The 24,267-nt window shown below is 37.7% G+C and overlaps 1 protein-coding gene and 2 long non-coding RNA genes across 18 annotated transcripts in view; 1 reads left to right on the top strand and 2 right to left on the bottom strand.

The window, feature by feature from the left end:
• The window catches only part of dpr8 (defective proboscis extension response 8), a 402,477-nt gene that overhangs the window by 151,868 nt on the left and 226,342 nt on the right, over positions 1-24,267 (top strand). For all 16 annotated transcript variants that reach the window (XM_070208169.1, XM_070208165.1, XM_070208163.1 and 13 more), the window contains one exon: positions 1,422-1,591. In XM_070208169.1, coding sequence (XP_070064270.1) covers positions 1,422-1,591 — 170 coding nt within the window. The remainder of the gene's footprint in view (positions 1-1,421; positions 1,592-24,267) is intronic.
• Positions 3,258-4,160, bottom strand: LOC116651845 (uncharacterized). The gene is made up of 4 exons (XR_004304848.2): positions 3,814-4,160; positions 3,560-3,595; positions 3,442-3,498; positions 3,258-3,349 (listed from the first exon to the last, which is right to left on the bottom strand). It is a non-coding gene; the product is annotated as an uncharacterized lncRNA (long non-coding RNA).
• Positions 9,611-10,663, bottom strand: LOC116651847 (uncharacterized). The gene is made up of 3 exons (XR_004304853.2): positions 10,368-10,663; positions 10,116-10,314; positions 9,611-10,061 (listed from the first exon to the last, which is right to left on the bottom strand). It is a non-coding gene; the product is annotated as an uncharacterized lncRNA (long non-coding RNA).

Genomic DNA, 24,267 nt, shown 5'->3' with positions numbered 1-24,267 from the left:
CTTGAATTTACATAAGCGCCGTAAAGTTTTTCTTCCAAAACTCCAAAAATGCGCTCTCGAAGTAAGAGCTCCATTTTAGGTATTCTTTTCGAGATTTCGCCACGTTTAAGTTCTAAAAACAGTGGGATTATTTGAATATAAAATTTCTTATTTAAAGTTCCTGCTTGCCTTCGTTGATATATTAGCTGTTTATGGTTATGATACTTTACCGTTTTTCACAACATCGATAGAAATCTCGATTAATCATCGCAAAAAACACTAAATGTTCGTGGCGAATTTGCACATTCTTCAAAAATGTGACATTTTTGAAAGATGTGCGAAATGTATTTTCTTATGGGAGAAACGAACAGGGCACATTTCACACATTTTGCAAAATTGGGACATTTTCAGAAATGTGTGAGAAATGAATTCAATGGAAAGAGGCTATATGTTTTATAAAATTATTTGTACTCACTGAATTCATTGAAAATGAGGGAAGTGATAAAATGATTTTGTCAAATGAATGTAAAGGGCATGTATTCTTGGCCAGCATCGATAGTCTTCTGTCCGTATTTCTGAACGCTTCGATATCAGAACCTAATAGAGCTGGACGTTGGAAATTTTAAACGTAGCTCCACCTTCTGCTCGCGCCATACAAATTTGGAAAAAATCAATATATCCACTTTTTGAGCAAATTTGTCATGTAGCTTAATGTGCGGTATACCCAGATCAAGTACTATTATAAAGCAATTGCAATTGGAACCATATAATAACTTTAAGACAATATTTAGTTATATTGTCCTTTTGCGATTAAGACCTATTTCAGAAAGTTTCTTTTAATGAAGGGACCATTGAGCACATCAGCACCATTATGGATCATATCACAGCAACTAGAGCGAAATGCTTGACAAGGCTTCAAAAGCTCGACTGGCAAATTAAGTCCGCAAATCAAGCTGTAGTCCAAGCCAAGGCCATGGTACGTTACAGCCGACGCCACCGAACGCGATCTCCGCCTAACAAAGGTCGGGGATCAGAAAAACAGCTTCAGCAGCCTCAATACCTCACAGTATTATCCTCGTTCCCCTTAATTGTAAATATCCCATCATTGGAAATATCCCACAATGCTAATATCATATAAGCTAGATAGTTGTAACTATACTTTCTTCTCAAAGTCATTCGCTTCCGAAGGCGGTGTTTCGACTGACTTTGTGGCTCTTGTCGACATCAACAAGACGCAGCTTAGGCATGTGCTCGTGTGGCTTTTGGTAAGTTCGAAGCTATCCGAATAGCGTGGCGTTTAAAGATGTGCTTATACTGTGTTTATACTGACTTTAGTTTTTAGTATCTTTTTGTCGGGCGTAGTATCTTCTAGACGGTTCTTACGTGTTTATATTTATAAATGCAAACATATTTTCTAAAGGTTGGTCCTTTTATTTTTACAGGGAGATCTCACGGCGCCTCGAAGCGTTTCTTTACAGACTTTCTGCAAGATCTACCCACACCAGGCACAGGTGGACCTACCTTTGATACAACTATAACTAGCAACATTACCGGTCTTGTGGGAAAAACTGTAAAGTTGACCTGCCGTGTTAAAAATCTTGGAAATCGCACGGTAAGTTTGAAGTTTCTTAGTTAAAAATATTCCTTTCGACCCAATAATTGTTGGTTGGATGAGAAAAAAGAATGAAAGAAAATTCTATCCGGTTCCTGTTGCTGCGTTGCTTTCAATTCAAACGTCTGCCGAAGAGTAGGGAGTAGAAAACACAAAATATATAAGTGAATGTTATCAAATGTTTTTTGAATTTTTCGGACTCTAAACCCGTTTATAATGAGTAAAAAGGGCATAATGTTTTTCAAATGTATGTAACAGGCAGAAGGAAGCATCTCCGACCCCATAAAGTATATATATTCTTGATCAGCATCAATAGCCAAGGATCTCAGATCTAAAATTTTAAATATAGGTCCTTGTATTGCCTGATAAGTACAAGGCTATTTCCGATAGTCGATAACTGTCCCGTTTCCAAGCAATCGATAAGAATCGATATTGAAATACTGTTTTATAACAAATCTCATAGGTTTTAAGAGCTAGAATCACCAAACTTGACATGTAGCTTTTAGATTAGTATACACAGATCATATACATCTTTCATATGGATGCCACCCACCCCACTTTCCAATCCCTCTAAATCAATTGGATTCACCTTCCAGCTTAATCCAGAATTTTAAAAGTTGTTGTTCTTTGGCTAATATATGAATACTCTATAGCACATTAGGGTCTAATGCTTTTGCTCAAAATTGGTTTCAACACAAACATTTTTTTTAAAAAACGTGTGGTTATATTGGTAGCAGCAAAAGCAAGCCGTTTAAGCCGTTTCACATATGCTTAGCAGTTTATTTCTTTCCCTCATTTCCACATATTAGGCCTGGAACTAGATTCACCGTCTGTAGTTTAGAATCAAGAATACGTATGATCTCAGGTCCTATAAGAGCTCGTGCAGTGTAATTTTAAGTGTTGTTGTTACTCAGAGTGCCTGCACAGATAAAGTTATTGATAACGTGCCCTGTTTCTTTGAAATAGATATCAAAAAAATCCTTTTGAGCATACTTCGGCATACTTCTTTTAAGAGATCCAAAATTTGGTAGGCACGTTGTTGCCTCAGTTCAATAGTTACTTCTCTCAGCCTTTGAGCCTATTGTGGAGAGAACCAAAATGCCAGGCATTTTTATACCCTAAATGGTATAATTTATTTGTGCAAATGTAAGTAACAGACGTACATACGGAAGCTACTCTGACCATAAAAAGTACATATATTCGTATTTAAACATCAATAGCCAAGTCGATCTGTCATTCTGTCTGTCAGTCCGTCTGTCCGAATATATTAACGCAAGGATCTTAGAACGGAGACTCCTAATTGTGCTTCATGAAAAAGAAAAGATTTTGTTATAATTGTTAACTTTAGTTTTTTTTTGTAAATTAAATACATAATATACTTAAGCCTAGTTTCAAATAAGTAAATTTCCAAGAGTGCAAAGAGAAGGGAAGGAAAGGCCCCAAAGTTTATTGCGTCTATCAATTAAATAAAAAATTAAAAGATTCGATTTTTGTCAACTTGTGCACGAGTGATACCCACTTATATATATATATATATATATATATATATATATACATGCGATCCGCACATGTGGAATACACATTATGATCGCCCTTACCGCCCCCACCTAGAGAAGTCTTTAGGCAGGCAAGGTACTATAAGCGTTTTTGACAAACATATATCATCTTTCGTCGGTAACACATATGTATACACGCATTTATTTTAACGGGCACTTGCTCCCCATTGGTGCAATAATTACTTGTGTAATTATATAGATTCTATAAGAAAAATGAAGTATTACAAATCAAGTTCAATAACAATAAAAATATGTTACAGTGATATGATATAATTATAATTTTAATTGTATTACCTATCTCCACGTGCATGAAAACGTAATTTGCTGTGTATAGATAACCTGCTGAGATACCTGCAATAGAAATAATATTCATTGTCAATATTTATAAGAATACACGAATAACTATACGCACCCGTTAAGTTTAGAAAAAGGTCAGCCGCATAAATAACTGCAAATATAAATGCAGTAAGAATGAAATTAATCGTTAACAATTTTAAGAAAACACAATCAATTATATATAATAATAACTGAAGAAAACAGTCTCCGGCTAGATATTTGATAATAGGGAGCGTTGGCATAACAGCCGGCACGGGCTAATGCAGACCATCTAGTGGCTAAATCGCTGTGTCCGGACTATTGTTATTTTAATTCATATTAGCGTCTCACCTGAGCGTTCACATTTACTTGTCGTCGCAGCTGTTTATATTGTTAATTTCCTAGAAGTTCCGATTATTCGAAGTTATCGTTTGTTTAGCATAGTGTTGTGTAGGCCTTTTTTGCTACAGACGTGTAGCTTTGTTATTATAAATTGCGCGGACTGCGGGCCAGGGATAGGACTATACTCAGAGAAACCGCCGGCGCGATCCACCTAGAAACAAGAAGCATCCGTTACAAATAATTAGAAGACATTAGATATATTTAAATAAACAATATTATATTTTCTCTTAACTTTCCTATAAATTTCACGTGAGCTCATAATAATAATAACATTTTTTGAGCTCTTACTTAAAAATAAAAACATGACCATGCTGGCTTCAGCGAACACCTGCGATCTGATATTATCTGACCAGCTTTGCAAATATTCTTTCTGATTATGTAGACGTCACCGGAAAAAAAATTTGGCAGAAGGGGTAACGGGAACTCCCGACTAGAGCCTCAAACGTGTTTCTTGTTTGTAATTGTAGAAAACAATATCTAAAGAAGTAAGAAGTCGGAAGTTCCCGACTAAAAGATACCCTTAACCCTCAAACACAGCTCGCGCTACGAGCTCATTTGCTTAAGCTGTAATATATAAGAGCTAGTATATTGTCGGGAGCTCCCGACTAGTGGATACCCTGAACCCTCTTATTCCAACACCAAATGCAGCTCGCGCTACGCGTTCGTTTGTAATAATAAATATAAATTTCAATAACAAAAAGTTCCCTTGATGGGGATCGAACTGGCTATTGACTGCATTACTTGCTGCCAACTTTACTCAAGAGGCACACCAGCCAAAAAAAAATTATTTACACGGTAGGATTCGATCTCGCAAAAGACGGCGCTACTTGCCGCCGCCTCACTTAATAGCCACACCAATAATTAAGTTATGATGAGAAAAAGAAAAATTAAAATATCAGCACACAGAAAACAATTAAATCGCAATTCCAATGATATTCATAAAATTCCAAAAAGACGCGCATGAATGTTTGTGTGTGTACATGTATACAGAAATTCTTACAATTTGCACTAGCGATTGATAACACGTGCGCAGCTAAAACAAATAACATATGTATGTTTTTCTTAACCGATTTGAAGGCATTTTTTACAGTACATCTTATTGTGCCGTAGAATATTTGCGTATTCTATAAAAGTCAGTTGCATTTAAATTGTGGCTTAAATTGGTGGGCAATATTGATATATTAATGATTTATTGCTTATAGGTAAAAGGTGGCAATTGGTATTAAATGAAAATACTTGAGATATATATATATTAGGTAACAGAAGCCTACGACACCAGCTCCAGATTCTGATATAGCACTGGGCCGGATGTTCTGACGCATTAACAGGGGTCAGCAAAATGCAATATAGCACCAGCCACAGATGTTGAGATGTAACAGATGTTGTAGCTCTGGGCCGGATGTTCCTGCACGACGGCAGCGCACGAGGCGCAAGCTAAGCTTTCTGGCGGCCGCTGTAAAAAAAAGGCCCACAATAGCTTAGGTAATTTTGATCAATCTTTTGTACATTTAGTTTTTAATCCGGCTTTCTCTGAAGCACGTCGGCCCACCGACTTCGCGCATAAATTAACTGACTCGCTACGGCCTAGTGTTTTATAAACCATATAACATTAATTAATTTTGTGTTTCTCAAAAAATAAAATAATCAAAATAAAGACCTTTAGCGAAAATCCGTGAGGACTGCTTATTTAAATATTAATTGGCACCCAACGTTTTTCTGACCATTTTGTTCTACAATTATTTTCTGTGCTGTGCAGTAAAGAACTAATCTACCAGTACAAGACACTTCGCGCTGTGTAAAAGCAATACCCAACATATGATTGCAAACAATAAAAGCTGTGCCTGACCTACATCAATTTACGTCAGCGGCGCAAGCCCAATAAAAAGCCATTTTAAGCTCCGAAGCCGCTGGAGCTCTTCAGGCAGCGACTAGTCACCAAACCAGCGCGCAAGCGGGTTTGGGCAGCGAAGTAAACCAACACCCATAGACTTCAGCGAGGGATCATAAAAAAGCATTCGCGACTGCAGCGTGGGAAGCAGTAGTTTTAGATGTAGAGCATACAACCCTTTGTAGCATGTCATTTGGCATAAACTTTTTTCAATTTGCTTGATTTATTTCAACTAAAATTCAAAAAAACATAAGTGAGAAATATTAAAATTGCAGTAATTGTGATCCCAACTAACTGTGAGTAACACAATTTTGCATCCATTAGCAAAATCGCTGACAACAGGTGTAAAATGGGAATGGAGCAGCTTAGGGCTTTGGTGTAGGCTGCAGTAGCCTCCGCCTTAGAAGCACATAGCGCAGTATTGAAGGAAAGAGATGCAGAACTGACGGCTTCCTTAAACGCTCGGATACAAGAATTGGCAGGCAGAATATCTGCCAGTAGTATAGAAACACCGCCGGTCCAGGCATTTGAGCCGGTGGGAATCAGAAACGACGTCCAATGTAATGAACCATTGGTCGCCCTTAAATGGTTACCAGAATTTACGGGGGTGCCAGAGACGTACGCCTTTTGGAGACAAGCTGCGATTGCGGCATATACAATTTACAAGCCATACGACGGCAAATCACGACACTACCAGCCGGTCATTATTATTAAGAGCAAAATTAGAGGGGCAGCTGACGGCGTTTTGGGTCAGTTTCGCACAGTAATGAATTTTGATGCCATAATAAACCCTCTCGATTTCACATACAGGGATAAGAGAGGCATTCACGTCATAGAGCAAGAGATGAGCACCCTAAGACAAAGCTCATTGACAATTTTACAATACTAGGACGAGGTTGAGAAAAAGTTTACTCTTCTCATCAATAAGATCAACGAATCTCCTACGAACCAAGATGGCACAAGGGCTCTGTACGAAGTTTCGAGATGATGCGTTGCGTGTTTTTGTCTCAGGCTTCAAGCGTAGCCTGACGGACGTCCTGTTCGCGGCAAAGCCTAAGGACTTACCGTCGGCCCTAGCTCTAGCTCTAGAGGTACGCCTTTGCCACTAGCTTCGCTGAAGGAGAAGAATATAGGGAACGAAAAGTGACCCCGAGGCCGCAGGTCCGTCAGTAAGATAGGGGTCAATTTGAGCAACAGAGTGGCAGGTGGAACAAAGGGGTCGGGTCACATGAGCCAATGGACGTCGATCCATCTGTGTCAAAAATTCTACAACCATCGCAAGCACCAGCCTACGTTAACTCTAGCGCTCCTCAAGCCTAGAAAAGAACGGCCACGTCTGGGCGTTTAAGCGTACAGAGGAGGCAAAGAGCCAATCACACAGCTCACGAGCCTGATCAAGATTCAGGTTCGTATGCTAGCTCTGCAGCAGCAGCAGAACAGCAAATTGCCGACGACAATGGTAGCGGATATGACTCAGACACATTCAATTTTTTAGGGGAAGCTCCCTGCTGTCCTACATCAGTAGAAGAGTAGCAGGGATTCAGATGACATCTCATCAACATGGGCGCTTCCAAGAATTATATCAGGCCACATAAAAATCTAAAAGATGTATGCCCAGTAAATTCTTCCTCCTCTACCCATTCTATACACGGCACCACGAAACATTGAAGAACATTGAAACCCCCGGAGGTGAACTACGCCACCAACGAGCGGGAACTTTTGGCTATAGTTTGGTCCCTTAGCAAGCTACTTCACTACCGACAACACCTCAACGGTCTTGACGAGCTGAATACTGATTCCTGGAGACCTGTTGATGCTCCATGTGCCCTCAGGCGAACCTGAAGGGGGAAATATTAGCAAAGTTAAGAAGTCCACAAGATGCGCTCCGGGCTAGGTTGAACGACCAGCGACTGAACAGAGTCTTTGAAGTAGGCGAAAAAGCACTAGTAAAAAGAAACCGCAGGCTTGGCAATAAACACAGGCCCTTATGTGAAGAACGAACCAAGGCAGACCTTGGCACGACCGTTCTCATTGGAGGGAGGGTGGTCCACAAGGACAACCTTAAGTAGGGCGAGAGCTGGAAAAAATCTCGATTCTATGCATCTTGAATTAATAATAAGTTTCAACATTTGAGCGACAAGGCTTCACCTTTAAGTTTTAATATTTACGCCACTTGGCATTACCTTAAGAAAGGCACGTAGTTATAGTTTATAGTTATAGTCCGTTTTGTCTATCTTCCGCAGGTTCGGGTTTCTGTTATTTCTCTTTTTTGCAAGCGCGGCACGCCAAGTATATTCCCATTGTTGGGGCCAGGTTCTGGTCTGGGGGGGATTTAATTTCGTCAGGCACGCAGCAAACATTTCTGAGTACGAGAAAATGGTAAACGAAACAATAGAGCTGTGTGAAATGTTTCCGCAATCACACATAAGAAAGCTTCTAAGCGTAGATGCGTTTTACCTCAGAGATCTGTTAGAAGCTCTTAGCGTGAACCACAGGGTGGCAAGAAGTTTAGATTTATTGGGCACAGCCCTCAAAGTAGTTGCGGAAACACCTGACGCCAGTGACTTCGAGAAGATCACATTCACTGAGTTACAGTTGGTGATCAACACAAAAGTTCAGGAACAAATCAATCAACTCACTACAAGTGTCAATACATTACTTAAAGCTGCAGAAAAGAAACAGATAGATTCCGGACATTCATACGAAACTCTTTTAGCTCGGAATAGAATGTTGCTGATGGAAATGCAGAATTTGATGCTCGATGTTACCCTTGCAAAAATTAATATCATAAGCCCAAATATATTAGATCACGCAGATTTGAAATCTGTTTGGATCAATGAACCCACAGGTACTTCAATAGCTTGCGTCCGTGAGAGTATTACAATCTGTTAAGGCCCTTCACTTTATCATTAAGTTCCCGAAAATTAAAATGGCTTGCCGAAAGGTGATGCTGTATCCAGTTTCACATGAAAATGCTGTGCTACAAATTAACAACAACACTATAGCTGAGTGCGGAGATCAAGTGCTTGCCCTTAAGAATTGCACTTCCACGCCGGAAGGAACCTATTGTCAACTTTTACCGACCAGTTCCTGTGCTAGAGAGCTGCATGCTGGTAGCCTGGCAAACTGCCAAATATAGCCCAGTCACTTAGACCCGATCACATGGGTCGATGACGGAACTCATCATCATCATCATCAATAACTGGCCTGCTAAAGTTTGCACTAACAACGGTACTGAGACTTGGGTTCACGGAGCGAATCTAATCACGTTCAATAATTTGGCTCTGATCAACGAAATTAAGTACTTCAAGCGCAACAACGTCTAGAGTCAGTTCCCCGGCATCGCGGCAATAGCCTTCTTGTTGGGTGCAGTGTGTTGCACCATAATTTGCATCGGAGTAACCTACCGTCGGTTCACCAAAAACATGACATTGGCCAAGGAGATTAAGAAGGTGATCGGCCTTAACTAAAAAGGGAAGCAATTAAAAGAGGCCAACTGGGCCAGATGTTCTTACGAGGTAACAGCAAAATGCAATATAACACCAACCACAGATGTTGACATAGCTCTGGGCCGGATGTTTTTGCACGACGGCAGAGCACTAGGCGCAAGCTAAGCATTTAAGCGGCCGTTGTGAAAAAAGGCCCACAATAGCTTCGGTAATTTTGATCAATCTTTTGTAAATTTAGTTTTTAATCCGGCTTTCACTGAGGCAAATTTACTCACTCTCTACGGCGTAGCGGCCTAGTGTTTTATAAACCATATAACATAAATTAAATTTGTGTTAGCCAAATAATAAAATAATCAAAAATCTCATTAAAATTATAATTTATATACTATTAAAGAAGCAACACGTGCAGTTTGTTGCCTCTAGCTCTTATTATTTACCAAACTTCTTCAAAATATATGATTTCAATATCGATTGCTTAGAAGAGGAGTAAGTAATCGATTATCGAAAAAAACTCGATCTGCGCGGGCACTAGGAGGACCTACAGATAACATTTTAAGTGTCTAGCTCTTATATGTTCTGAGATCCTTGCGTTCATACATGACCTGAGCTCTAGCACAGTTTTCGGCTCAACGTACTCCTTTATGTCCTTGACCCTTTCGGCATCCGTTCTTATGCCTTCGTCATTACAACATACCTAAGAATTCCATGGTAGTCTTAATATCTTTTTGTGAGACACTCTCATGTTTGCATTGATCAGACTTTTTAAGACCCGCTCGACATGTTTGGCGTGATCTGTCGTGTTTTCAGAGAAAATGACCAGTGTTGTGAAACCATCAAAATGTCCGGCAGCTGGTACTTGTCTGGAATAGTTTTTTCGTTTAGTCTTTAACCATCCGCTTTTTTTACTACCCAACTCATCTGTTCCCATTTTGTCGATATTAGATTATTATATGGGGATCGTGTCTCTCTGATAATGCCGTTCGCAGAAGGTCTTCTGTTTCACGAGCTACGAAGTCGGCTACTCCCATTGACAATGGATATAGTTTTGAATATATGGGCTGGATCTCCGTTGCTCGGATGATGTCTACTACACATGGATGGAATCTACAGGGACTACGATTGCTGATGTAATTATTGGACGAGTCCGTGTCGACTAAGAATTTTACCATTATCCCGCATTTCGATTTAGCTTCAAAATGAATATCACCTTCGTACTCGGACTTATCTTCTATTTCTTGTGCTCTTTCTGAAACTATATGGTCGTAAGCATCGGACTCTTGCATGCGCTTCGCCAGCCGCGGCGGCTATAGCTTTCAGAAACCTTAAGCTTACATTCAGATTATATTTGGATTTTTAGGTGAAAACAATTCCCCAAAAATATACTTCTCTAGCGGTGCCAAAAATAATAAGAATAATAATAATAATTGTTTGGCTGTCAATAAATATACAAAAGCAAAGTGACTGCGTAAATAAAATTTTGTTTCCAATTCCCTCGTATTAGACGCATGCTTAAATTTAAACAGTGGCAACAGTGTTAAACTGCCGACCGTGCGTATTCAGCTAAGTATTTATAACGCAATTAACAAGGAATTAAAGTTGTAAAAACTAGAAAAGTTAGCAAAGAATACGTTAGTGACGTTGTGTTCGTGCCTACATTCCGAAAACAGTCTTCAAACAGAACATAAAATGGATGTGCATTGTGCGCGAGCACTGCTTTAAAGTGCATTAGTTGAATTTGCTGCGAAATTTAAGTCAGAGGTCAGTGAGAGGTCAGATCAGAAGCTTGCGAGTAGAAGCGTCTCAGGTGAAAGCTTATCAAATATATAAGAAAATCTGTTTCCGAATTCGAATGCTGACAAGGATAAATATGTGTCATAGCGGCAGTTAGCCGGAGACGTATATAAAATATTTAAATCATATTACGGTACGCATTACATATTAGCTTGCTGTTACCATTTTACGAAATGGAGTTAGGCGAGTAGCAATAGCTTTGCTTGGGTCTCATAATATAGTGATTAATTTCAATGCAATATCAGCCAGATTAGATTGCGCTTATGCTGATAAAACTTATTTTACCTTAAGAAGCATAAACAAGCATTGAAAAAAGTGCATTTGCAGCCACTTACACCAAAGTTGTTAAAGAAAATATTCAAGCAGCAGGCAGTAACGGTGGCAGTAAGCACCGAAGTCGTCCGAACGAAAGGCAAGGAAAGGGACATCAGCGCGAGAGGAGCAAAAGGGAACCATCACTTTGTTGAAAGGAAAGACCTAAATGGATAGCATCAAAGCAAGGAAAATTCAAGATCAGGCGATAGGGAAGGAGAAATCTCAGAACCAATGGTCATATACCCATACTAGCTTATATTTTAACAGCAAACAATGCAGATAATGCCGCGGCCGCAGTAGAGGACATGGTGATAAGACTTGTTACGATGACTCGTTCAATTTGTCAGGGCAAATTGCTACTATTCACTGAACAACAGACTGAAGATATCTTCAAAAACCGAATCATTCGACCTTTAAGGTCTCCATATAATAGTCCAACGTGTGTTGTAGACAAAAAATGGCATAAGCCAGGAAGCTGAATGAGCAAACTAAATATATCCGATAGATACCAAATATTATATACCCATGCCAAGCATTCTTATGGTTCCAGCGAACATGGGAAAGGTGAACTCTAAAATCTAGATTTCTCGATAGAATCGCGGAATACTTAAATTTTTGTGAACAGGAAGAAATAATAGTTTTGTTGTCTGCCCACCGCATTTTTCAGAAGTCAATCACTAATATCTTGCCAGATCAGATCAGCAAAATATGTAACATCTTTGTCGATGATGTCATAGCGAGCGACAAGCCCAAATTCTTTAAGGAGAGTCCCACGCGGCCACTCAGCAACATATTAAGAGTCAAAATAACACAGAGAATTAAAACATTAAAAAATCCTTTGAAAGGTCTATAACGCTGATTTTAAGATTCTTGAAAAATAGAGAGACTTACAACCAATGAGAGGGAACTCTAGCTATTGTATGGGCATTAGGCAAGTTTCAGAAATATCTGTATATGGCTAAAAACATAATTTTTGAATGAGTCGCTCACCTTTTCCATGTCCGATAAGAATACAAACCCCAAGCTTAAATTGTGGAAGGCCTCCATTAATGAGCATAGTTGGAAGATCCATTATAAGCCAAGCAAAGATACCAACCTCGCGAATGCATTATCCTGTCAAAATGTTAATGCCTATAAATTGAGGTTTGACCTACAAAGTCGAAATCACTGAGAAGCCTATCAAATGTTTTAGGAATCAGGAAGTTGTGCAGCTTGTGCTACGATCTCCTTAGGGTTAGCAGTTAAAAAAAGTCCTGATCAGACTAGAACCCGTTTAACATCACACTACTTGCTACCTCCTTTACTCGATAGCAATACCAACAATTCACTGTCGATGCGACATATAAAAGAACAGCACACGCACACAGTACTAATCAAATTCAAACGCAACTGCAAAGCAATCTCATATATACAGAAACTATTACAATTCCTTTAATTGCTTCTGTGTTTCTTAACCGATCTTGTTAAAATGTTCAAAAGGAGCTCTTATTGTCTCTTATATTCTCAAAATGTCGACTGCATTAAAGTTATGCCTTAAACTATGAGTAGTTCCAATTGGTTGTGTGTACGGAGAGGGGGGAAAATGGCGATAGATCCCTGCGTTCATACATACGGGCGGGCGGACGAACGGAGGCACAAACGGACAGGCAGACGGACATGGTAAGTTCGACTATTGGTGCTGGTCAAGAATATGTATATTTTATGGTCGTCGAAGATGCTTCCTTCTGCCTGTAAAATACAATTGTACTAATACATTATTCTCCTTTTATCCATTTGTAATGGGTTCAGGGTATTAATATTAACTCCGCATCGATGTTATAGGTGCGCAACCGCGATAAGAGCCGATAAGATAATACATGCGTTTACAGATAAAAAAAAATAAGGGAGAAAGTAAGAGGCAAAATTACGAAGGCGCAAGAGGCGCAACTAGAGAGGTTAAGGTAGAAGAGACAGTGGCTGGGTTCAAATAGGAAACAGCTGAAGCATCATCGCAATTGATAAGAGTGGGGCATCTTACTTATAACGTTACTCTGCGAAGAAACTGCTATCCTTGAATATCCCTTATCATTGTTTGCATGGATTGGGAATTCTTCTCTCTTAAATAAATTGGTTGCCCTTGCGTTAGCTTACGCTAAGGCCTCGATGCTCGATACAGCGAGCTCGTTAAAATCTTTCGCTTCATGCATTTAGAACGTATCAACCGACAGCATAGTTCTCAAATTTTTTTTGTTACCGCAAAAATTATTATTCATTTATAAAATAGAATAGGCTCTTTCGGGTCTGCCTACTTCTTGTAGTTTGCAGCAAATAAACAAGGAAATCAAAAAGATATGAAATTAAATAGTTTAATTATTTCTATTATTAAAAGATTTTAAAAAATCCCGAAAGCGAAGTATTTTGGTGACACCGACGTGAATTTCTTTTGTAAAAAGTTCGACACCGTAGCATTTCGGTTTTGAGCGGCTTATGGTACTTAGTTAATATGTAATAATCCGCAGTCCAACTGGGTAGGCGTGGCCGACGAACTCCAGTTCGGTCTCTTGGCCTTTTATGCTGATGCACTGCGTCATATCGGTCAGCAACCTTATTGGTCAGCAACCTTATGAGACCCCACACGAGGCGCTAGCTCACCGCTATAGCAGACACGGAAGTTGGCTCCGCCGACTCTAGCTCTAAGAATCGATTGTCTTTACATTTAATTTCGATTTAGATAAACACCAGAGTACATCTACTCGGTATAATAAACGACTCATTCCGTAACCGCTCCCATCTTTTATTAACCACCAAGGCGGATCAATAGTCAATAATAATCCCGCAAACGCGACGTGAATGATTAATTTTGATAAGCGGTGGTTATCGCTTTGGTCATTCTTTTTGTCACTCGAAGCTTAATTGCCTTTCCTGCGTTACTAATGAACAAGCTATTGCCGCCGAATTTTTAAATAGCTTGATCATTGCGTTCGCCGAAGTTCATACAGGTATTGTTTTAGATTGGTTTACATGTAATACCGATCACCATTGTTATGTACTTAACTAGTTTTGGGCACACTTTCGATCAACGGTGGAAATGCCTACCGCAAAAAACGCCCATAGTGCAGTGCCCTCTGCGGATTTCTTTTGTATATTTTTTTTTTTTTTTTCGCAAAGCCATTTTAATTTATGAAAGTTTGCTGTTCACACAGGAATACGTTACACCGAGTCTCACTTAGACCCTCGGTATAATTGTACCACACCATAGTGCACTTAACTGCAAGCAGCAGCTTAAAAATTGATAACACACACGTGGTCGCTAAAAATTGTAAAGTGACTTACGCTAAGAAATGTGATGCTAGAAACATAAGTAGCAAGAGTTAGAAAAATATCCCAATTAAAAACAATAGTTTATGACCGCTGCTGCCGCTAATGCATCGTTAGCCGAGCTTAAATAAGATAGTCTGTTCGTATATAAAACCTGGGATTTGAAAGAATAAGCCAGTTCTATCAAGCTCTCAACACACTTGTAATTTGCAACCACTGCAAAATGTGGTAACTAATTCGACTCTTAGTGCAGTTGATGAGTTCGGTCTTAGTATAAGGCTGAAGCAAATCGAGCGGCCTCATTTGAAAGTTCTCATTGGTATGAGCCTAGAAAAATTAAATTTTGATGGAATTGGTAGCCAATTGCGTAAGGACTTTGACGAATTTGCCGTTTCGATGTTTACAACTATGAAAGCTTCTCATCCGGAGTTAGCAGATAACAAAAAGCTGCAGTATCTTCGATTGTGTTAAATTCAATCACTGGAAAAAACAAAACAAGTAAGAGGTTCTAGTCGGGAGCTCCCGACTAGGAAATACCCTGAACACTCTTATTCCCATATCAAATAAATTAAAAAAAAAAGTTCTCTTGGCAGGGTTCGAAATCGCAACTGACAGCAGTACTTGCTGTCAACTCTACTTAACAGCCACACCAGGAAAAAAAATTCTTTCCCCGGTAGGGCTCGAACTCGCGACCGCACCACTTGCTATGCCTCTACTCAGCAGCCACACCAGTAATTAAGAACTTATGATAAAAAAGGAACTAAAATAGTATTACAGAAAAATGTCGCAATTACCATGCTGTTGGAATGCGAAGCAGACCCGCATGAATGTGTGTGTGTACATGTATACAGAAATTTTTAAAACTTCTGCCCCATTCAATTGCGCAGTTGCATAAACCTCTGGTTTTTTCTTAACCGATCTTTATGAAATTTGTACAATTTTTCTTATTTTACCATAGAATATTTTTGTATTCTGAAAAAGTCAATTGCAGTTAAATTGTGGTTTAAATTGGTTGGCAATAAAAGTTGGATTATTAACTTGATTTATAGCTCTATGGTGGTAGCGGGGAGGTGGCGGTAGGTATAAAATGAAAGATTCCTGACATATATATAATATTCTAGAAGCAGCATATCATGTTTGGTGACTCTATCTCTTATTATTTACCTAAATTGCCCTAAAAACAGGATATCGATATCAATTTTTATCGATTGCTTGGAACGGAGTAAGTTATCGATTATCAGACACAAACTTGATCTGCGCGGACACTAGGAGCACCTATATCTGAAATTTCAAGTCTCTAGCTCTTATAGGTTCTGAGATCCTTGCGTTCATACATACGGACGGACGGTTAAACAGACGGTTAGACAGACATGACTAGATCGACTCGGCTATTGGTGCTGATCAAGAATATATATACTTTATGGCGTCGGAGATGCTTCCTTCTGCCTTCTGCCTACAATATACCATTATACCTATTTTAAATGGGTTCAGGGTATAAAAATAATAATGAAGAATAGGTTTAATTAGTAATGGACATTTGGTTTATTAGGATATAAGCGATGGGTGACAGGTGGATTTACTATGGCACTAAGGAAGATGCCACCCAATTCAAGCCAATCTTTCGGGCATTACAGATCGCTGATGCCGTCGCACCTATGAAGCGAAGCATCATTTCCTGTCGCATGTAAGTAATTATATTTTGCCTGACTGCGCCTGCTGATTCATCGTCAATTGCCCATGCTTCTATCACAAGTCCTCAGCTATTATCTCTTAAGCTTTATTTTGATAACTGGTTTACGTCAGTAAGCCTTCTTATTTCGTTAAAGGAAATGGGCATATTTGCAACAGGTACTGTACGTAAAAATCGCATAAGTAATTGCCAACTACTTTCGGACGCAGAGTTAAGAAAGCGTGGAAGAGGGTCTTTCGATATTAAAACTGAAATCAATAACAATCTGGTATGTGTAAAATGGTTTGACAATAAGCCACTTCAACTTATATCCTCATGTGAAGCCCATCAACCTGTTGGGATATGCAAACGTTGGAATCCAAAAGCAAAGGCTTATATTGATGTTGAAAGGCCTGCGATTGTTGCTTCTTACAATAAGAGTATGGGAGGAGTAGATTTGGCAGGCATGCTCATGGAGCTCTACAAGGTCAACCACCGTTCAAGAAAGTGGTATATTAGAATCTTTTGTTGGTGCTTGGGAACATCCATTACAAAGGCGTGGCTACTATATGATAAACCCGGGACAGAAGCATATTCCTCTCATACTATTTCAAATGGAAGTTGCTCAGGAGCTTTTACAATGTACTGCCACTACTTCGTTGGCAAAAAAGAGAGGGCGACCATTGAATGCAGAAAAGGAAAGCTCGATAACACCCTTGGGCTCCCCATCAAGCAGTGTGTCTTCGCCCCAGTCAAAAAAGTACAGGGTCCAGCCGAATCCTCCAGACTCATGGCGTTACGATAAAATGGAACATTGGGTAGTATTTGGGTGAAAAAGGGCGTTGCAGATTGTGCAAGACAGGAACATCTTTGCTGTAATAACAATAAAAACTGTTTTATTTCTTTTCATAACTAATTTACTAAAATAAATAAAATTAATTTTAAGCTTTTTCCAAGAACACAATTTTTTTATATATATACCACTATGGCCCAACGTTACTCACAAGCAACTTTCTGTAGCGCCCAAACCGATGGGCGTGGCAACCTTAAATTTTGGTCAAATACTTGTAAAATAAGTACAAAAAGATGAAAAGTAAAAAAAAATGTTCATTCATCCGGAAAAAGTTGGGGTCGAAAGGGTTAAAGTGTTTGTCCTTGAGAAGACCTTTTGCCAAATACAAGACTACATCCGAAGATATTCCCAAACCATAAGAAGGACAGGTGCCTTCACCAACATACAGCGTAAAGTCGTAAACTAATCCAGATGTTCCAGCCCGCGTAAACATTTTCAGACCCCATTTGTGAGGTTTAGCTGGGTTGTATTGCATAAATGACGATCGACCTTTGAACGCAATGATTTGCTCATCAACACTTTGATGTTCTTCTTGAGGTAGTTTACCAAAATTAATTTTGAGAATGTTTAGTAAAGGGCGTATCTTGTACAGCTTGTCATAGCTCAAATATCCTTTTTTGCATTGTTTAGAATTCTCGTTGAAGTGCAAACATTGCTTAATTTTTTCAAATCTTCCGCGTGGCATTGAATCAGTTATAGTGGTAAGCTTTAAATTTTTTTCACATGCCATTTTAAATTGTGGCAATTTAATAACACACAAGTATAACAAAATACCAATGTAACGTTTGATATCTGCTCCAGTACACTTAAGCTCTATGCCGTGTTCTTGCAGCCCATACAAATCAGTTTGCATTGTGATCAAATCAATAACTTGGCTAGCAAAAAACCTGAAAAATATTCTACTGGCGTCAAGCTATTACCAGCATCAACACTCGGTTCCAGCTCACATTCTTCAGCAATCATATTTTCAAGAAGGCCAATCTCGATAGTTTCTCCTCTTTCCACGATCTCTTCCAAATTCTTCTCCAGCACTGCAGACATATCATCCATCTCATTACCACTTTCTTCGTCAGTAGAGGCATCCCAATCGAAGTTAATAATCCTCTCAATATATTCATTTGACAAGCCCTTCTGTTTCGGTCTCATATCTAAGTACAAATATATTTATTACCACTATGGCCCAAGGTTGCCCACAAGCAATTTCACATCTTTGAAAATTACTAACCTAGGTATTGTCTAAAATAAATCAAATTAAACTTTAACACCTTTTAGATAAATCTCCGCTTAGAAAAAACTCATTTACAGTTTTTTATTTTTCTTTATTATTATTAAAGTTAAGACTCAATAGCTCGTTGCTTCGCATCCTTTATCGCTTTCATCATTTGCTAGTCGCTCTTACCATATATATTGGAAAAATGATAGCAGCGTGCGCGTAACAGCACCAGACGATTTTCTGCAATGTATAATGTGACTAGTTTCGCCAAAACTTGATATCGAGATCATGCAGCTTACAATTACATAGAGAACAAAGTCACCATAATTTCCATTAAACAACTAAAGACCCAGTCTCTAGAGCGCAATTGCTAACGTAAGCATGACTCGCAGTATAAGATCACCGCGAGCCTTTGAGCTTTAAGAGAATAAGCTTTATCATAACCATAGCTGACTTGCAGCATAAGTTCACTATTGTACGTTAGTTCTAATCTTGGATTCAAATAAATCGGAAGTCTTCAGCCTCCCACTTAAAAAATATTTTTTTCCAATTAGTAGCCATTAATCGGTTAATTGGCGCCCAACGTGGGGCTCACGATTATAAACACACAAAAAGGATAATTAAAAGAAACAAAATCCTTAGTGATTCGCGAGTGAGCAAAAGTGACGATTTACCAGTCCAAGATTGTCTCAAAAGAGCATTAAAAATTTTCTAAGAACGAAAATAGCGAGTGATTCTAAAAGAAACATTAAACATTAAATTTCCGACGAACGGAAATACCCTGTTTCTGAAAACTTAAAGAGTAGTGAAAATACCCTGAGCTGGAAATATTGATTGTTCCCAAGACTTAAAAGTGAAATCAAATTTTCTCATTCAAGTTAAATGAAAACATTACAAAAAACTTATCGATCAAAGAAGCAAAACAAATATTTTCGCCAACAAACATTTTTTCACCAATAAAAAACTTTTAAGCAAATACAAAAATATCACGTCAACCTGAGACCCCCATAAAAGAAGACCCTAAAACCCAGAAGGAAGGAAGGAAGGAAGAAACGACATATCTATAAACACCCTTAAAGAAAGACCTTTTACATGAACCATCATCACTTACTTTAAAAAGAAATTTTTTAACTTAAGTAATGAGAGTTTAAATTTGTGTAAGCATTTGTTAGAAGTGTTATAAGCTGGATAACCATATAGAAAGTTTAATTGAAGATTTTCAAAATTTAAAAATGGCTAGCAATAATAACTTGACAGCTGATTTGGTAGCTCCGTTGATTGCAACTCAGACCAGAGCGCTTCAAGAGTAAATTGCAGAATTGAAGTTACAAATCATTCTCTCATCTAATAATGAACAAGAATATAAGATTACTGAAATAAATGACCTTATTCGTTGCGATGAATCTTTTGATGTTATCAAGTCCATACCGCCGCTTGCTGTGCCATGCGAATGTATAAAGAAGGAAGGTGAAAGTACGTAGGTGCTTTAACAACATTTAGAAATAAAATAACAGGTAAAGCTAATGTCATCATGACTAATCACGGTGCCGTTCTTAATTTTGAATCTATACGTGCAAGGTTGGATTTCACCTACAGTGATAGACGACCAATCTATATAATAGAACAGGAGTTAAGTATTTTACGACAGGGTAACTTATTCGTTCTCTAATACTACAATAAATAAGTTAATAAAAAACTAACCCTTTTGATAACCAAAACTATTATGACGTATGGTGACAAAGCCCACATCATTACGGAAATTAATAAGAAAAACAGAGACAACGCTTTAAGAATCTCCATCACAGGTCTTAACGGTTCTTTATCAGAAGTTTTGTTCTCCCTTAAAATTTGCCTAAGGCTCTGCAAATGCTCAGAAAGTGAAAGCGAATTACCAAAGGGCTAACTTCGCTTACCACCATTTCGGAAATACCCATCAACGTAACAATCTAAACCCAGGGTATAACAATCAGCAAAAGAAAGCTGAATCCCCAAAACAACCTAAAAAAAGATATAACAATCACTTAAGGTTCAATCAAGTTCCAAATCAAATTTTTGCGCAAAGAAAAAAGACTCCTCAACCTCCACCGGAGCCCATGGATATAGACAAATCCATACAGCTACAGAATACACCTTATCCGTATCCCCAAAATCGAAATTCGGCTCAACCAAAGAAACGGGAAATCGTTCCCCCTTCGGTTCAGCAACCTAACAAACTCATGCGTATCAATAACCTCGAGGAAGATTATTTTTTAGAAGAAGAGGGGGAGAACTCCCCTACATTTTCAGAATAGACAAAAAAATATATAAAATTTTAAAAATATTTATTGACACCGGTGCCACCACATGTTATATAAAAGAGGGTATATACGATAACGCAGAAGAATTAGTTATAAAAAAAGGAATTAAAACTGTAAATGGCTACAGTATCATAATTCATTTTCATAACATAAACATATTTGGCAAACGCCACAGATTTAATGAAATTAATAATCTAGACGCAGATCTATTAGTCGGCTATAATCTACTGAAGGAGATTAAGGCAGTAATCGACTTGTCAAAGGGAACTTTGTTTTATAATAACAAAAAGGAAAATATTAATTTTACAAAAAATGTCCAAGAAACGGTTGGCCATTTAAAAAGTTCAGACGAAGCCTATAACGTTGCTTCGTATTTGAACGTATTTGAAGTGGGAAATGTAAGTCATTTTCTTTATTTAATGTATCCGATACAGAATCATCGTCTTTAAGTGACGCTGATAACCCACATATCGAAAAAACTAAAGTTGACGATATTCTTAATGAAGGAAAGCTAAAGAAATTAATACTCAAAAAGAGCAGACGTCGAAATATGTCGGTATCCTCTACAACAAGTTCTTCTTTATGCAAAATAAATCATTCTATTAGTGAAATGGATAATTTGAATATCCTTGAGCAACAAGTCGTTAAACAAATAGAAACAAAGCATTCTCCGATTCAAACATGTCTCCCTTTTAGAGCAGATATTAGAGGAGAGATAAGAACATTAAACGAAAATGCAATTTACAGTAAACAATATCCTTATCCTCATCCAGCTAACAATTTTTTTAGTCAGGAAATAAACAGGATGTTAAATGAAAATATAATAAGCCACAGCAGAAGTCCTTATAATGCCCCGGTATGGGTAGTAGGGAAAAAAGGTTTTAATGAAGATGGAACGCCTAAGAATCGATTGGTAATGGATTTTAAGAAACTGAATAACGATACAATCCCCGATAGGTATCCAATGCCTGATCCTTCAGACATTCTATCCAACCTAGGCAAAGCCAAAATGTTTTCGACAATTGACTTAGAATCGGGATTTCATCAGATTCTAATAAAAAAAAGACATTGAAAAAACAGCTTTTTCCATTAACAATGGAAAATATGAATTTATGGGCTTGCGAACGCGCCAGTCATCTATCAGAGAGCAATGGACAATATATTACGTGAAAAAATCGGAAAAACTTGTCACATTTATATGGACGACATAAAAGTTTTTTCAAATACCCGGGAACAACATTTTTACGATTTACAAGAAATCATTGAAATTCTATTCAAAGCAAACATGAAAATATCCTTGGAAAAATCTAAATTCTTTAGAAAAGAAATAGAATTTGTAGGATACATAGTATCATACAATATCATTAAAACTGATCCGAAAAAAATAGAATCAATTATGAAATACCCTCCTCCTTATAATTTAAGCAAATTACGAGGTTTTCTTGGCTTAACAGGCTACTACAGGAAGTTTGTAAAAAACTACGCGACTATAGCAAAACCACTCACTAAATAGTTACAGGGACATAACGGTATGCATTCAAAACATATGTCCAAAAAAACAGAAATATCTCTAGACTAAGAAGCAATCTCTGCGTTTGAACTTAAAATCACACTTGATTGCAAACATCGAACTAACTCAGCCAGTTTATACAAAAAAGTTCGTCCTCACCACAGACGCTTCCGACATCGCCATAGGCGCCGTCCTTTCACAGGAAAACAAACCAATCTTTGTGTCAAAATCCTTAAATAAAATAGAAAGAAATTACGCCACAAATGAAAGGGAATTATACGCCATTGTATGGGCATTAAAAAACCTTAGAAACTACTTGTATGGTGTTACAAATTTAGAATTCCAAACAGACCATCAACCACTTTCTTTTGCAGTTTCTGCACGAAACCCTAACTCAAAAATGAAAAGATGGCATGCTTTCGTAGAAGAATTTTCCCCTAAAATATTTTACAAGCCAGGATCTACCAATGTCGTCGCAGACGCGTTATCAAGGGTAATGATCAACCATATTTCCAATGAAAGTAATCTCGTGTCCGAAGAAGAACCGTCGTCCGATAATGAAACTATCCATTCAGCCGGCAGTAGTTATAAAAGCGTAATTGAAGAAACACACAAACCATTGTACCAATTTAAACAACAATTACTTGTTTCTAAAAACAACATAACAATTCATGAAAAATATGAGGTTTTCAACAAAACAAGACATATTATAGAATACGACACAGTACACAATTTAATAATCATACTTAAAGAATTTCTTCAACCAAACCGGACTACAGGAGTTCATTGCAGTCTCGCAGATTTATACGAAATCCAAAACTCATTAAAAAACACTTTTAATAACAAATTTTTATTTACTAGAAAGTTTGTCCTAGACATCGAAAACAAAAAGTACCAAGAAAATCTTAAGCAAATTCTCAAATACTACTATTGGCCAACACCTTAAAACCCTTAAGCAACACATACGCTACTGCGAAATTTGTAATAAAAATAAATATAACAGAAACCCTAAGCAAATTCCTATTTCTAAAACCCCTATTCCGGAGAGAGAAGGTGAACAATTACATATTGACATTTTTTATGCACAAAAATTAACAATCTTGACATGCCTAGACGCGTTTTCTAAATTTTTAGTGATTAAGGAAATCAATGACAAATCAGATATGGCAAACAAAGTGTTGGAATTTATCCAAACTTTTCCTTTCGCTAAATCCATAATGATGGACAACGAACCTACGTTTTCCTCGACACAATTCAAATCGTCAATGTGTCGTTCAGGTATAGCAATTTATCATGCAGACCCCAGACACAGTTTAAGCAACGGTCAGGGAGAAAGAGTTCATTCAACAATTATCGAAATTTCTCGTTGTATTCAAGAAGAATTTAATATAATGGATCATTCCGAAGTCGTACACCGGGACAACAAAACCATGTGACATATTATTTAACAAAATAGAACACCCAAAGTTGTCAGAAAAATTAAAATCAGCCCAAGCCAAAATATTAGAGTACCATAACAAAAAGAGGTCACCAAAAAACCCAGAAGGTGAAATAAATTATGACAAAAAACATGGCGAACGAAACAAACTACAACCTAGATTTAAAAAACAGGTAGTTAAAGAAGACTTAGGAAATGTAGTCAAAATAAGCAAATTATTCACAAAGACAATATCAAATTCTAACCTATTTTAGGTTTTTTTTTATGTATTTTTATGTATTTTTAGAATGCACATTTTATGTATCTTATCTGTTATACTGCCGTTTTGCGGTGCAAACATTATAAATTATTCAAATGATGACCTACTTGAAGATACAGATAATCTTTTTTTATACTAAGCATACGGAGAAGTTTTTCACGTTACTAATCTAAGTTTTTATAACGATATTTTCGAAAAAGAATTACATATTTTTAAAAACAAAAACAATACAATTGATTGGGAAGTAACCTTGGAATTGAATTTAATCAAAACACTCCTTTCTGAACTTACACCTCACAAAATTGCCAACCGTAGTATCAATGAACTAGACACAATTTTTAAATGGATCACAGGAACACCAGACCATGATAACATGATAACTATTCAAACTAAAATCAATGAACTTGTTCAAAACAATAATATG

Source organism: Drosophila virilis, chromosome X (genome assembly GCF_030788295.1).
Source record: "Drosophila virilis strain 15010-1051.87 chromosome X, Dvir_AGI_RSII-ME, whole genome shotgun sequence".
In the NCBI taxonomy this organism is placed as follows: Eukaryota; Metazoa; Arthropoda; class Insecta; order Diptera; family Drosophilidae; genus Drosophila; species Drosophila virilis.
This window is presented reverse-complemented; position numbering and strand designations above follow the sequence as displayed.